At 42.7% G+C, this 14,593-nt stretch overlaps 1 protein-coding gene across 1 annotated transcript in view; it reads left to right on the forward strand.

Moving 5' to 3' along the window:
* Positions 1-14,593, forward strand: part of COL5A2 (collagen type V alpha 2 chain) — a 275,036-nt gene that overhangs the window by 78,248 nt on the left and 182,195 nt on the right. Inside the window, exon 2 of the mRNA XM_040439368.1 lies at positions 11,099-11,320. Within this exon, the coding sequence (XP_040295302.1) occupies positions 11,099-11,320 (222 nt within the window). The remainder of the gene's footprint in view (positions 1-11,098; positions 11,321-14,593) is intronic.

Here is a 14,593-nt window from a genome sequence, read left to right on the forward strand (position 1 = left end):
TGGCTCCCTGCTCCTAAGTCTGCCTTGAGCGCCGAGCTGATCACTCCCTCACTCCCCACTATAAATGCAGGCAGCCTGCTGGCTACAGGTTGCCTGTTAATTTCTAGGTTCCTGGCTATTTGTTGGACTGCTGAATACTTACCTGATCCTGTTCCTTGACCATCCTTTTGCCTGATCCTCCTGTACTGCGCATCCGTCCTGGTATTGTGACCTCGGCTCCCACCTGACTACTCTCTTAGGACTCCTCTTGTACTTCTCTGCTCTCCTGGTATTTGACCCCGGCTTCTCCTGACCATTCTTTGCTTAATCCTTTGTACTTTGTAGCTTTCCTGGTATTGACTCGGTCCGTTCACGTCCTGTTGTTTGTCTGTCTGTCATCCCTGCACTTATTCCAAGTTAGGGATTGCCGTCCAGTTGTCCCCTGTCATTAGGACTCGCGAGGCAAGTAGGCAGGGCCAGGGGTAAGGGTGGAGCGCAGTGGTCACTTCCCTTCTCCCCTGTGTGTGTGTGTACGCGACCGTTACAGATTAACAGGCCCAATAACCACTGTATTATGAATCCTCTGGTGACCCTGACTGACTATGTCTCTAATCTGACGCAGATGGTGCAGGAGTTAGGGGAAAAACTCAGCTCTTTTGAGTTAGGGCAAGGCTCTTCCACTCCTCAGGCCTCCAGTCTGCATTTTGAGCCCCAGATTAAGCTCCCAGAAACCTTTTCTGGAGACCGGAAGAAGTTTTTCTCTTTTAAGGAGAGTTGCAAACTTTACTTCCGTTTGCGCCCCGTGTCCTCTGGGCCCGAGAGTCAACACGTGGGCATTATCATTTCCCGATTACAGGGTGATCCCCAGGACTGGGCGTTCTCTTTACCTGCTGGCGCCAGTTGTTTATATTCTGTGGAGGGGTTCTTTCAGGCCCTAGGTACCCTCTATGATGAACCAGACAGGGCTCTAGTAGCCGAGACGGCTCTAAAGGCACTGGTTCAGGGCAATTTACCAGCGGAAGATTATTGCACCCAATTCAGAAGGTGGTGTGTCCCCTCAGGATGGAACGAACCAGCCCTGAAGAGTCAGTTCAGGTCAGGTCTGTCTGATAAATTAAAGGATCTTCTGGTCAGTTATCAACTTCCAGAGACCTTAGAGGAGATGATGACCCTTGTTGTCCGACTTGACCGACGGGTTAGAGAGAGACGACAGGAACAACAGTTCTCTTCCCAGATGGTGGTCCAGCCAGAGGCCTATCCCAGAGACAATGCTGAGGTCTCCACCGAGGAGCCCATACAGGTTGGCATGACCCGAGGGAATCTTCGCCGCAGACGTGGAGAATGCTTTTACTGTGGAGATTCTGACCATTGGATCAACCAGTGTCCTAAGAAGGTCCTCTCTGTTAAGTCTCCTAAGGCAAGGCAACCTAAAGACCAGGTACACCCTGAATTTTCTAAATGTAAGCTTTCGGTACCCATTACGATTTCTCTGGGAGTAGATAAATGGCCGGGTAAGGCCTTTATTGATTCTGGCTCAGCGGCTAGCTTTATTGACTCTGAGTATGCTGTAAGATTGGGTATTCCTATGTTTGCCTTACCAACTCCTATCCATGTCATGGCTATTGATGCTACTCCTCTTATTGGTGGTACGGTGAGCTTATGTACCTCGGAGATTTCTCTAACCGTGGGTGTTTGCCACTCAGAGAGATGTTCGCTTCTAGTTCTGGAGAACCTACCTGCTGAGGTGGTACTAGGGTTGCCTTGGCTCCGACTACATAACCCCACTATAGATTGGTCCAATGGGGAGTTGGTGAGATGGGGGCCTAAGTGTGACTCGTGCCTGTCCGTGGTACAGGCTGGGGTCTCAGTAAAGTCTGATACTTTACCCTCTGTTGTTAGAGAATATTCTAATGTATTCTCATCACCAACCCCGGAGGTTCTACCCCCCCATAGACCTTATGATTGTACCATAGAGCTAGTAGAGGGGGCCAAGTTTCCTAAAGGACGAATTTATAATCTTTCTATGCCTGAACGCAAGGCCATGGAAGATTATATTAAGGAGAGCCTTGGTAAAGGGCATATTAGACCTTCTGTCTCTCCTATGGGGGCGGGGTTTTTCTTCGTTAAGAAAAAAGATGGTGGTCTTAGGCCATGTATCGATTACCGGAGATTAAATAAAATCACTGTCCAGAATAGATACTCCCTCCCATTGATTCCGGATTTATTTAACCAGGTCCTGGGGGCAACCTGGTTTTCCAAAATTGACCTGAAAGGGGCATACAATCTAATCCGAATCAAGGAGGGAGACGAATGGAAGACGGCGTTCAATACTTTGAATATCAGGTGATGCCTTTTGGACTCAGCAATGCCCCAGCTGTGTTCCAAAACTTCATGAATGACATTCTTAGGGAGTTCTTAGGTAAATTTGTTGTTTTCTATCTTGACGACATTTTGATATTCTCTCCCGACTTCGAATCCCATGTGTCTCATGTTAGACAAGTATTAGAGGTGTTGAGGGAGAATCAGCTATCCGCTAAACAAGAGAAATGTGTCTTTGGTGTGCAGGAGATTCTGTTTCTAGGGCATGTTCTGACTCCTCACGCCTTCAAGATGGATCCTGGTAAGGTACTAGCAATTAAGGAATGGGTAAGACCTTCATCCTTAAAGGCCTTACAACGGTTCTTAGGTTTCGCCAATTACTATCGTAAATTTATTATGAATTTTTCCGTAATTGTTAAACCGTTGACCGACCTTACTAAGAAAGGGGCGAATTTGGAGAATTTTTCTACTGAGGCCATTTCTTCATTTGAAAAATTAAAAAAGGCATTCAGTAGCGCTCCCATTCTGATCCAGCCTGATCAGGAGAAACCTTTTATTGTGGAGGTGGATGCGTCCGAGGACGGCGCAGGAGCAGTCCTTTCACAAGGTCCTGCTAGCCTCACTAATCTGAGACCATGTGCCTTCTTCTCCAGGAAATTCTCTCCCACGGAGAGAAACTACGACATAGGGAATAGGGAGCTGCTGGCCATTAAATGGGCATTTGAGGAGTGGAGGCATTTTCTGGAGGGGGCAAGGCATTGTGTAACTGTTGTCACTGACCATAAAAACCTTATGTTTCTCGAGTCTGCTAAGAGGTTGAATCCCCGCCAAGCCAGATAGGCTCTGTTTTTTACTCGTTTTGATTTTTCCATCACGTTCAGGCCGGGAAGTAAAAATGTGAAGGCGGACGCATTATCTCGGAGCTTCCATGCTTTTCAACCTACTGAGGTACCACCTGAATCCATCCTACCAGCAAAAATCTTCTTAGCAGCTCTTACCCAGGATATCTCGGCTCGCATTTGGTCGGAACAACATCTGGCACCGGTATCCACCCCAACAGATAAGTTGTTTGTTCCCATACAATTTCGTCTCCAGCTGTTGGGTGAGTGTCACGATTCTGCCTTTTGTGGACATCCGGGTGTTGAGGGCACTAAGGATCTGGTTTCTAGATCTAATTGGTCGGCCCACTCTAACTAGGGATGTCAAGTCCTACGTGTCAGCCTGTGAGGTTTGTGCCAGGTCCAAGACACCTAGGACTCGCCCTGCTGGTAACCTACGACCCCTACCCATTCCCAGTAGACCCTGGTCCCATATCTCGATGGACTTTATAACTGACCTACCGCCGGCGGAGGGTAAGACTGTAGTGTGGGTAGTGGTGGATAGGTTTAGCAAGATGGTCCATTTCATTCCCCTGTCTAAACTCCCGAATGCCAAAACCCTGGCGTCTATTTTTGTGAAAGAAATTGTTCGATTGCATGGTATCCCGGAAAATATTGTTTCTGACAGGGGTGTGCAGTTTGTGTCCAAATTCTGGAGGGCCTTCTGTCAAAAATGTAAAATTTCATTGTCTTTTTCCTCTGCCTACCACCCTGAGAGTAATGGGTAGACTGAATGCCTTAATCAGTCTGTCGAACAATTCTTGAGGTCGTATGTTGCTGATGACCAGCAATTATGGGTGAAATTTCTTCCATTGGCTGAATTTGCTTTGAATAACCGTGTCAATTCTTCCGCTGGGGTCTCCCCTTTCTTTTGTAACCATGGTTTTCATCCCCGTTTTCATTCTGGGTCGTCCGTCTTCTCCTCTAACCCTGAGGCGGATAAACTCTCCTCCGAACTGTGCACAGTTTGGGCCCGGGTTCAATCGAACCTAGAAAAGGCTCAATGTTCTCAAAAACTCAAGGCCGATAGGAGACGTTCAAGGGGGGTAAACTTTCAGGTTGGGGATAAAGTATGGTTGTCCTCCAAGAATCTATCTCTCAAGGTAACTTCTAAAAAATTTGCTCCTCGTTTTATTGGACCATATAAGATCACGGAAGTGATTAACCCGGTATCTTTTAGGTTGGAGCTGCCCGAGTCATTCCACATTCATAATGTGTTCCATAAATCTCTGCTTAAAAAATATTTTGAACCGGTAGTACCATCAAAAGCCTCGCCTCCGCCGGTTCTTGTTAATGATGCTGTCGAGTATGTGGTGTCTAAAATAGTGGATGTCCGGAAGGTGCGTAATTCCTTGCAGTACCTGATTCACGGGAAGGGGTATAGACCTGAAGAGAGATCTTGGGTACCTGCCAGGGAGGTTCATGCTCCTAGACTTGTTCGTAAATTTCATTTAGAACACCCTGAAAAGCCATCGCCTGAAGTCTTGGGTCCGGTGGCCCCTCGTAAAAGGGGGGGTACTGTCACGGGGTTCCGAAGGTGCACTCGGTCCCCCATTGCCCGCAGACCTGTTGCTTAGCTTTGGGAATGAGGATCTGTGTTTGACCTCATTCCCAGGGCGGCTTTACTAGCTGGGTGGCTCCCTGCTCCTAAGTCTGCCTTGAGCGCCGAGCTGATCACTCGGTGCTCGACTGGTTGGTCTGTCGGTCATGTGACGCTGGCCACGTCACATGACCCTCACTCCCCACTATAAATACAGGCAGCCTGCTGGCTACAGGTTGCCTGTTAATTTCTAGGTTCCTGGCTATTTGTTGGACTGCTGAATACTTACCTGATCCTGTTCCTTGACCTTCCTTTTGCCTGATCCTCCTGTACTGCGCATCCGTCCTGGTATTGTGACCTCGGCTCCCACCTGAATACTCTCTTAGGACTCCTCTTGTACTTCTCTGCTCTCCTGGTATTTGACCCCGGCTTCTCCTGACCATTCTTTGCTTAATCCTTTGTACTTTGTAGCTTTCCTGGTATTGACTCGGTCCGTTCACGTCCTGTTGTTTGTCTGTCTGTCATCCCTGCACTTATTCCAAGTTAGGGATTGCCGTCCAGTTGTCCCCTGTCATTAGGACTCGCGAGGCAAGTAGGCAGGGCCAGGGGTAAGGGTGGAGCGCAGTGGTCACTTCCCTTCTCCCCTGTGTGTGTGTGTGTACGCGACCGTTACAGGCCTGTCTGGCACCAACAACCATGCCACGCTCAAAATTGCTTAAATCACCTTTCTTTCCCATTCTGACATTCAGTTTGGAGTTCAGGAGATTGTCTTGACCAGGACCACACCCCTAAATTCATTGAAGCAACTGCCATGTGATTGGTTGACTAGATAATTGCATTAATGAGAAATAGAATAGGTGTTCCTAATAATTCTTTAGGTGAGTGTATACTCTAGATAGGCAACTGAACCCCCACCAATCAGCTGTTTGAGAAAGCACTGGTGCTCGCAATAGCGTTGCACCCTTTTCCTGCTAACCAAGCACAGCACTGTCCATTTCATAGTGCCAGACTTTGCTTGGTATCGCAGCTCAGCCCCTTTAAAGGGAACCTGTCATCACTTTATGATTTCCAAACTAATGGCAGCATAAAGTAGAGACAAGTGAGTTGATTTCAGCGGTCTGTCATTTGAAAGTTAAAAGTAAATGGTTGGCGAGAACCAACATCACAATAATTGCAGACTGGGCCTGGAAAAGAGTCACGGCCACTTGAGAAGAGTCATGGTTATACATTAATTCCTGTTTTCCCTGCCCACCAGCTGATGATTGGCAGTCTTCTATCTAGTTTTCTCCCTTTCTCTCTAGGAGAGAACTGACAATCATCAGCAGATGGGCTGGGAGAGCAGGAGATTATGAATAACTCTGACTCTTCTTAGGTAGATTTGACTCTTCTCAAGGCCTGGGCTGCAATGATTATGATGATGGTTCTCAGCAACCACTTACTTTTAGCTCATGAGTGACACACTGCTGAAATCAGCATTTCTGTCACTATTTTATGCTGCCCTCAGTGAGGTCAGTATAAAGTTGATGACAGGTTCCCTTTAACTTCAATGGGGTTGAGCTGTGCCTAGGCCATGTAACCAATGAACATGACGTCACATGGCCTAGGGAAAGTTGTGAGGAGGCTGCGGCGTTACTGAGAGTGTTGGTGAGTTCTTAAAATGCTAATCAGCAGGGGTCCTGGCTGTCAGACCCCCCATGATCAGATACTGATGTAAAAAATTCTTGGAAAACCCTTTAAGTGTTATAGACACTTTTATCGGCTTGTGTTTATTAGCTTGCAAAGTTTGTGGCCTACTTGAAAGGGTGTGGATTAAGTTGGGACAATGCACACCTAACATTTTGGTACAAAATTCTGGAATAAAGTAAATCAACTAATTGGTGGTATAAAGTTAGATTAGACAGTCTGAAGATGCATCAGAATTATTATTATCTGGATAAATCTGGCTCTTCTTTTAGACTATATAAGTTACACTGTTTAAACATTAGTATTAGATAATCTGCTGCCATGTCCCTAGTTTTGCAAAGTGACAGTACTAGTAGTATAACCACTTTTTCATGTGCAATAACATGTAGGACTGCAGGACAGAATTGAAATTATGATCATATGAACATTTACATGATGCTAAAACAACTTTCTGGATATGTCAGAGTTAATGCTTAAAAAATTCAAGACACAAGGTCAGCAATTCTAAATCTTCTCCTTCTTTCTCGAATACTGATTGGTCACATGTGGAGGAAAATTCGACTGTAGTTTTTATGGCAGTGTTTTTGGAATGAAGTCAAAAGACATGAATAATATAAAGCAGACTGGGTGTTATCCACCAAATTACTTTATGGAAAAAGAATGGTACTTTAAAGCTAGTAGCAAAATACTGCCACCTTGTGGAGAATGAATAAATAATGTGCAGACTTCATAAAAGTCCATTGTTCTTTCTTCTTCTCCTCTAACAATGGTGAACATTGTTAATGAATGAAGCAGACAATAATTTCAATTTAAAGTATGATGTATTTGTTCTGTTAATAACTATAGCACAAACCATATTAATAATGCAATTCAATCTTCTTAATAAAAGCTTACAGACACCTTGTATTATTTGTTTGCATGCACATTTTTACTTTAAAAGATGTAATATACTATTTTACATTAACAGATATGAAAATCATACTTGCTCAATTGTGAACAATATAATAATAAAGTTGCACAGCTGTTGGGAATTCAAATCCCTTAATGCAGCCCAAAAATGCATCAGAACAATGCTGATTACTATAAGTTTAGTTTGGAGGTTCCTTGAAATAGAACCCCGAGGTCAGGTTATGTGTCTGTATGAGGTCCATAAAATATAATCCCTGTGATGGCTGCATTCCCCAGACCGATTATAACTCGTCTGAGCTGAACTTACTGCATCATAGTGATTTATGATCCTGTGAGATCCAGCCTGACCTTGGGTCTATTGATATTTCTCACTTGAGCTGCAGTTGGTTCATGAAATGTGAAATGCAAGCAAATGCATAGTATCACCCTGCTGGAAGAAAACCTTGCAAGGACTCCTATGGTGGAAACCTCAAAGTGAAGAAAAAATGGCTATCAAAGGAAATCTTCTATAACTTGAATTTATTAGCATGAGTAAATGGTCTATGCTATATGCATTTCGAACCAACTATGGGTTTGACCTCATGATTAAGAACCCCTCGTCGGTTTGAAGCACTGACCATTTACTGGTGTCATAGATCGAGCTGTAAATTTTAATAGATGCTAATAAATTCAAGTTTTAGAAGATTTTCATTGCTGAATTGCTGGGCATTTTTCTTCAGTCCATGAAATGTGGCCATTATATATGGTGTTTCATGGTCTGCACACGGCTGTCTGAAAGTGACCCGAGTATAAAAATGTCCCACTTAATCCTGGATAACACCCCGATGATCAGGGCTGGTTTTAGACAAAATATGGCCCTGGGCTAAATCACAAGTGGGGCCCCAAATCTCCTAATAATGTACCAACAACACAGTCACATTCCGTCAATTCCGGTCCTCCTTCATAGATTTACAGCCCATAAATCCCCCCACACAGATATGCACCCTCATGGTCCCAGAATACACCAAATTCCTCCCCCCGTTCCTGACAAATTTACACTCCATAAAACCCCACACACAGAGATCTGCACCCTCATGGCCACCAGAATATGCAACATGCCCCTACCCCTCACAGGAATGAGTTCCCCTCCTTCACAAAATGTTTTTGTTTGTTTATATCTGAGATTTGTTATTTTCAGTATTTAGGGTAGGACAGCTATTTAAACCCACTTTAGGCCACCTAACCAGGTGTTGCCGCTAATACATCCCCTTTTCAGGGCCATCCAAGGGCGTTTAGGAGGTTCCTGAATACGGGATCGCCCTTATCAGAGCGGCTGTTCCGTTTTGTCGGCAGGGCCTAAAGTATAGGGTTAATATCAGGGACAGTTCCTCCATCTTATAACCCACACTTGTACCTACAAAACAGCCTCTCTTGCCTATGTGGAGAAGACATATCTTTTACTAAGTTTGTTTAATATATATTTTTGTGTGTGTGCTCACTTTTGGGTTACTTTTAAAACTATATATTGATTAAAGGCTACGTTTTAATAGAGTGGTAATCTGTGAAATCTCTTTAATGTAAATAGCTGTGAGTTCGATTGCCAGCAGAAGCACTTCAAAAATAGAGACTAAATACAACTTAAATACACAGGGTATACCCAAGCATACTGACAATGCTTAGGAATACCCCCTTCATCTTCATAGCATTGACTCCACATATGGACACAGCCATATACTGTGTCAGAGCAGAGACTCCTTAGCAGTTGGGATGCCGGCATCTGCTGCACTCTGTTCCTTCCACTTTCTCATTCAGTAACTTAAAGTGGCTGATGGATGAAATAACTGGCAATAATAATTTCCAGTGAAAAAAAATTACCAGCCAGGTGTCACCGCCAGCTCTGTGAGAAGGTCTGTTAGACATTCTTCGCTACCTCTTGCATGAAGTTCTTTGTTTTGGTTTCACTTTGTCATCTCCTTTCCTTCTCCCAGCTGTCATCTATTTGCACTGATTGTCTCCCTTTATATTCCCTCCCATACTGCCTCACTTTGCGGTTTATACTTCTTCCTGGATGAGTTGTTCACTGCTGGATGCTCCTTCTCCTGATTCCTCAGATAAGTCTGTTTCCTTTATTTGTGTTTTCTTGCTGGCTTGATTGTAGGTGACCCTGACTCCGTCCGTATTAAGTGCAGGGAGTCGGTGGTCGTGTCCCCTCACTATTATAGGGTTTTCAGGTGTCAGATAGTATAAGGTACGTGGACATGCAATCGTCTACCATAAAGATCTTTGCATGGGCATAGCAGTCAGGGAGAGGTCTAGGGGTTTTATAGGGCTCACCCATATGCTCCTTAGTTTGGGATCAAGCCAGTCGGATGTTTATTTATAAGTTCCAGCTTTCTGCAACACCATCCGTGAAACCAGGCCCTCTAACCTGCGCAGCTTGGAGGGAACACTGCCCAAGTCCATGTTCAAAGTGATGCTTTTTAGCTGTCCACCCACTCGCTTCAAAGGACGTTCAGCACAACAGGAGCACTGAAGCAGGGGGCCGCTTAGACAATGGGGGCCCTGGGCAATTACCCAGTTTGTCCCCCCTTCCCCCTTAATGCTGGCCCTGCCGCTGATCTCTTCTGGACATATAAAAGAGAGTGGTGACAGAGCCAGAAGACTGTTACAACACATACAAGCATGTCCAATCTCATAGTTTTGAAACTGGAAATAAAAAGCTTATATACCTGACATCTGGAATGAAAGCTGTGCTTCTGTTAAAATCACATGCAATGAGTCATACATATTATGTACATATATGAGGGTGAGGGGTGAGGAAGTTAATAGCAATGCAGCTGTAAAAACTGGTTTCTCGTAAGAATTTGGTTAGGTTTTATTAAGAATGTCTACTCTGGGGACCAGATGTTCCTATAAGCAGAAAGTTCCTATGACATGAATTACTTCCACAGGAAGGGTTCATTTCTGGCAAATGTTCAAACTCAGGCAATTAAGTGAATCTCCACATTTATAGCCTAAGATTTATATGACATGATCACTGGACCTGAGCTATTTTTCAGAGCCCCAGTGCAGTCAGTCTTATCCCATTCAAAAGAAAAACTAAGACTTCAAATCACCAGTAAAATGGTTCAGGGCTCCATGGGTAAATGGAGAGGGAGGCACAGCTGATCGGACAGTAGGTTATGTCACTATGCAAATAGGAACATATAACAAATGCCTTTGTATTTCATAATATTTCATATTTTACTGTGATTTCAGTTTAATATATGGACATTGTAATACATAATTAGCATTATTTTACTTTTCCTAAAGATGGGAATTGTACAGTATATATTTTATGTTGTCTTGTATTAATTATAGTGCAAGTTTTACAAGGCTTTCATGTGCTACTTTGAGTGATACTGAATGAACCTCAATGAACTCCTGGGTTCAGTTCTACAGCTTATCATCAGATTTGGCTTCATTTAGGATATGTTCCCCAAAAATAAATTTCACAGAGCATATCTGATTCTGAGAAAACTTTATTACAATATCTCAGTTCATAGATAAAAACACCCTAAAAGCCAATCCACTACATTATATAAAAGGGCTATGGGAACTTCATGCATGGAGCACAAGTAATACCATACACTTATTGGCACAGAAACTAATATTTTTCCCTGTTAATATATCAGAATAATAAATTCATTCTTTGTAGATTATACTGAATTATGTCGAAGAACTAGAAGCAACTAACATCAGCATTATCATGTCTCATTCATAGCAATGTTTTAAATGTTTGAAAATAACCTCCTTATTCATGTATTTCCAGGAGAAGTTGAAGGCATTGTCTGCAAACAGGGTGATAACATTTACATGAACCAAGATGTTTGGAAACCAGCTCTATGCCAAATCTGTGTATGCGACAATGGTGCCATCTTGTGTGATGAAGTTCAATGCCTCAATGTCGTAGGATGTGAAAATCCTGAGATCCCTCCCGGAGAATGCTGTCCAGTCTGTAGAAGCACGACCGGAGGTCGCACAAGTGTTGAGGGTAAGAAAGAATTCTGATTATATTTATTATATGATTAATACATTTTTATATGCATATTTACTTGTGAATCATATCAATATGCACATTTTTATACAACACCACTTTTAAAGGGAATATGCTTTTTTTTAAATTAAATGTGCTAGTTTTTCCATTCATTCATTTATATATTTATGGTTCCAATTAGTTTTACAGGTCTATAACATAATGTTTCCATTTAACATTTGATGTATTGTTAAGCATCCTTGTGTTTTTAATCCTGCTTTGAAAAGTCTTATATGCGTTATATGGTTTGAAAGGTACAAAAATGTAATGATAGTAGCTTGGATTGTCTGGCTGATAATATTTGTTTGTACATAGACTTAGAATGGCATAACAAAATAAAAAGGGGTACTCACCACACTGCTCCTGCCCCTCTCAACAAGCAGGAATTGTCTTCCCGGCCAATCATTGGTTCCAACAGTGACCCACTTCAGCCAGTTATGTCATTCTGAGAATATGTAAACGCAAGATATTATTAGCCGAGCACCCCCTTTAACTAGTTTTTATATTAGAATATGTTCACATATGGCAAATTTGTGAGGTTTTGAATTCTTCCATGTGCTATTTGGTATGAACCCTAATCATGTGGGCAGAAAGTAATCAAATTTAAAGTATTACACTGAATATTATATAGAACATTTCACAGACTTACCACAGATGACAGGTGTGATGCAGTGGTAGTGGAACCACTGTGTCAGCATACCGGTTTGACTTTGGGCTAAGTCTAAAGGCTCATGCACACGGCATTATGTATTTTGCGGTCTGGAAAAAGTGGATTTGCAAAAAATATGGATGACATCCACGTGCATTCCATATTTTGCAGAACGGAACAGCTGGCCCCTAATAGAACAGTCCTATCCTTGTCTGTAATGCGGACAATAATAGGACATAGGAAACGGAATGCACATGCAGCAACTTCAGGGTTTTTTTTTTTACGGACCCTTTGAAATGAATGGTTCTGCATATGGTACGCAAAAAAAAAAAAAGGTACTGGACCGGGAGAGCATGTGTGAATCCAAGAAACAATCCAAAGGTCAAGGCGGGCAGCACAGGGTCAGAACGGTGAACAGACACAGGTCAGGTCAACATTACATAGTTATAAGGTTACATTTTTTTACTCTGTAAAATGTAATGGAGCATGGCACACAGAGGTACAATATATGCTAATAGCAAGGTATGTGTTGTATAGCAGAGCCATATAATACGAGTCCTTATACAACCATGTATATAAGGCCTAAAATGAGAAAAAACACATGTAAAATACAGTATTTCATATTATAACACACACTTTTTAGCATGAAAAAAATCTTGCTAAAAAGCCCTGCATGTTTCAGTCTGCAGTCGACAGGAGAGGCCGGCATCTCTACACACCTCTGACCACTTATTTAATGGTTGGTGAAAGCAGTCATAAAAGCACTATGCCTGATCATTTAGAGACTTATGCTTCCGTTCACAGCAGGACACTTCTTCCTTCCCTAACCCAGCACATCACATTCAGCTTTCTGTCATGTTGAGAACTCTGCACTTTGTAACTATGTAGCACTAGCTAGACAGCTAGACAGATTCTTCTACACGTTACTATATCCTTCCAGCCCATCATTTACTCCAGGTCATCTGGAAAATATGAATAGCCTAGACCACAGATATGTACTGCCACGGCTACCTTAGACCACTTTTTCTATGGTAAAATATTACCCCTCTTCTATGCTGGAAACTATAGATGAACAAATCAATTATAAATGAGTCAAATTAGTTACAGATTTCCAAAACTTTCGTTTCCAACTAATCCAAATATTTTGGGATCCATCCCACACAAATTGGACAAAATGAGGTCTGCTATCTTACAGTTTAGAAGACAGAGCAGAAAGCATCTTCCACCTAAAAGGGATAACCTTTGGGCCATTTTTTTTTTATCAGACAGTGCAGCGTGTTTTTAAACAAGCTGGTTGCTTCCACTGGCTACAATCTGTTCACCCATAGCCATATCTTGCTGTCACTTAGTTATTACTAACGCTGTCTTGGCGTTAAAGGGTTTAAAAAGGGGTTAGATATAGTCCTGGGAGACCCCGGAGTGTTATGCATTACTTTTCTGGGCAATTCAGACTGAATAAGGCTACTTTCACACTGGCGTTTTGGTTTCCGTTTGTGAGATCTGCTCAGGGCTCTCACAAGCGGTCCAAAACGGATCAGTTTTGCCCTAATGCATTCTGAATGGAAAAGGATCCGCTCAGAATGCATCAGTTTGCCTCCGATCCGTCTCCATTCCGCTTTGGAGTCAGACACCAAAATGCTACTTGCAGCGTTTTGGTGTCTGTCTGATGAAACTGAGCCAAACGGATCCGTTCTGACACACAATGTAAGTCAATGGGGACGGATCCGTTTTCTATGACACAATTTGGCACAATAGAAAATGGATCCGTCCTCCATTGACTTTCAATGGTGTTCAAGACAGATCCGTCTTGGCTATGTTAAAGTTAATACAACCGGATCCGTTCTGAACAGATGCAGAGGGTTGTATTATCTGAACGGATCCGTCTGTGCAGATCCATGATAGACCCACACCAAACACGAGTGTGAAAGTAGCCTATATCAAATCTGACAGCCGATTCAACAGAATCAGACCCAAAACGAACTTTGCTCATCTCCACTAGAAACCAAAAAAAGAGAAACTACCACAAAGGTTAGAAACATTTTCTCCTCTACTTCCAAAGATTATTAGGGAAGTCTTAAGTAGTATAAAATATAATAGTTGTCAAATCTGGATGTGTGCTTTAGTCAGATTCGTTTTTTTAGACTGGAAAACAGTAAGATATTAAGTTGTTGTTTCCCTAATTTTTGTTAGCAGAATATTCAACATTTGCTTTTCAACACAACAGGAATATATTCATACATTATGCAACAATAATTTACTGACACAGCTCCGCAGACCTTACTATAAAAAATGTATAGGGGGCAGAATATGGCGATGCAAAGAAAAAAAATTATGTTTCCACTGCCTGGCCTTGTTAATCAAGGTGGCCAGTCAGAAGCTGACCACAGAAAGGAGTATCATAATTTGGGAACAGGGTCTCGGATCAAGCAAAGACAAATCAGGTTTTAATCAGGTGAACTATGTGTCTACACAAACAATTTGATAGGGAAGTCTCTGGTGACAGATTGCCTTAAGGTATAGAAAGAGCAGAAGTTTGATTGTATAAATGACAAGTTTTATTGAATCTTTTCTCATATAATCCG

This window comes from Bufo bufo, chromosome 7 (assembly GCF_905171765.1).
Source record: "Bufo bufo chromosome 7, aBufBuf1.1, whole genome shotgun sequence".
NCBI lineage: Eukaryota > Metazoa > Chordata > Amphibia > Anura > Bufonidae > Bufo > Bufo bufo.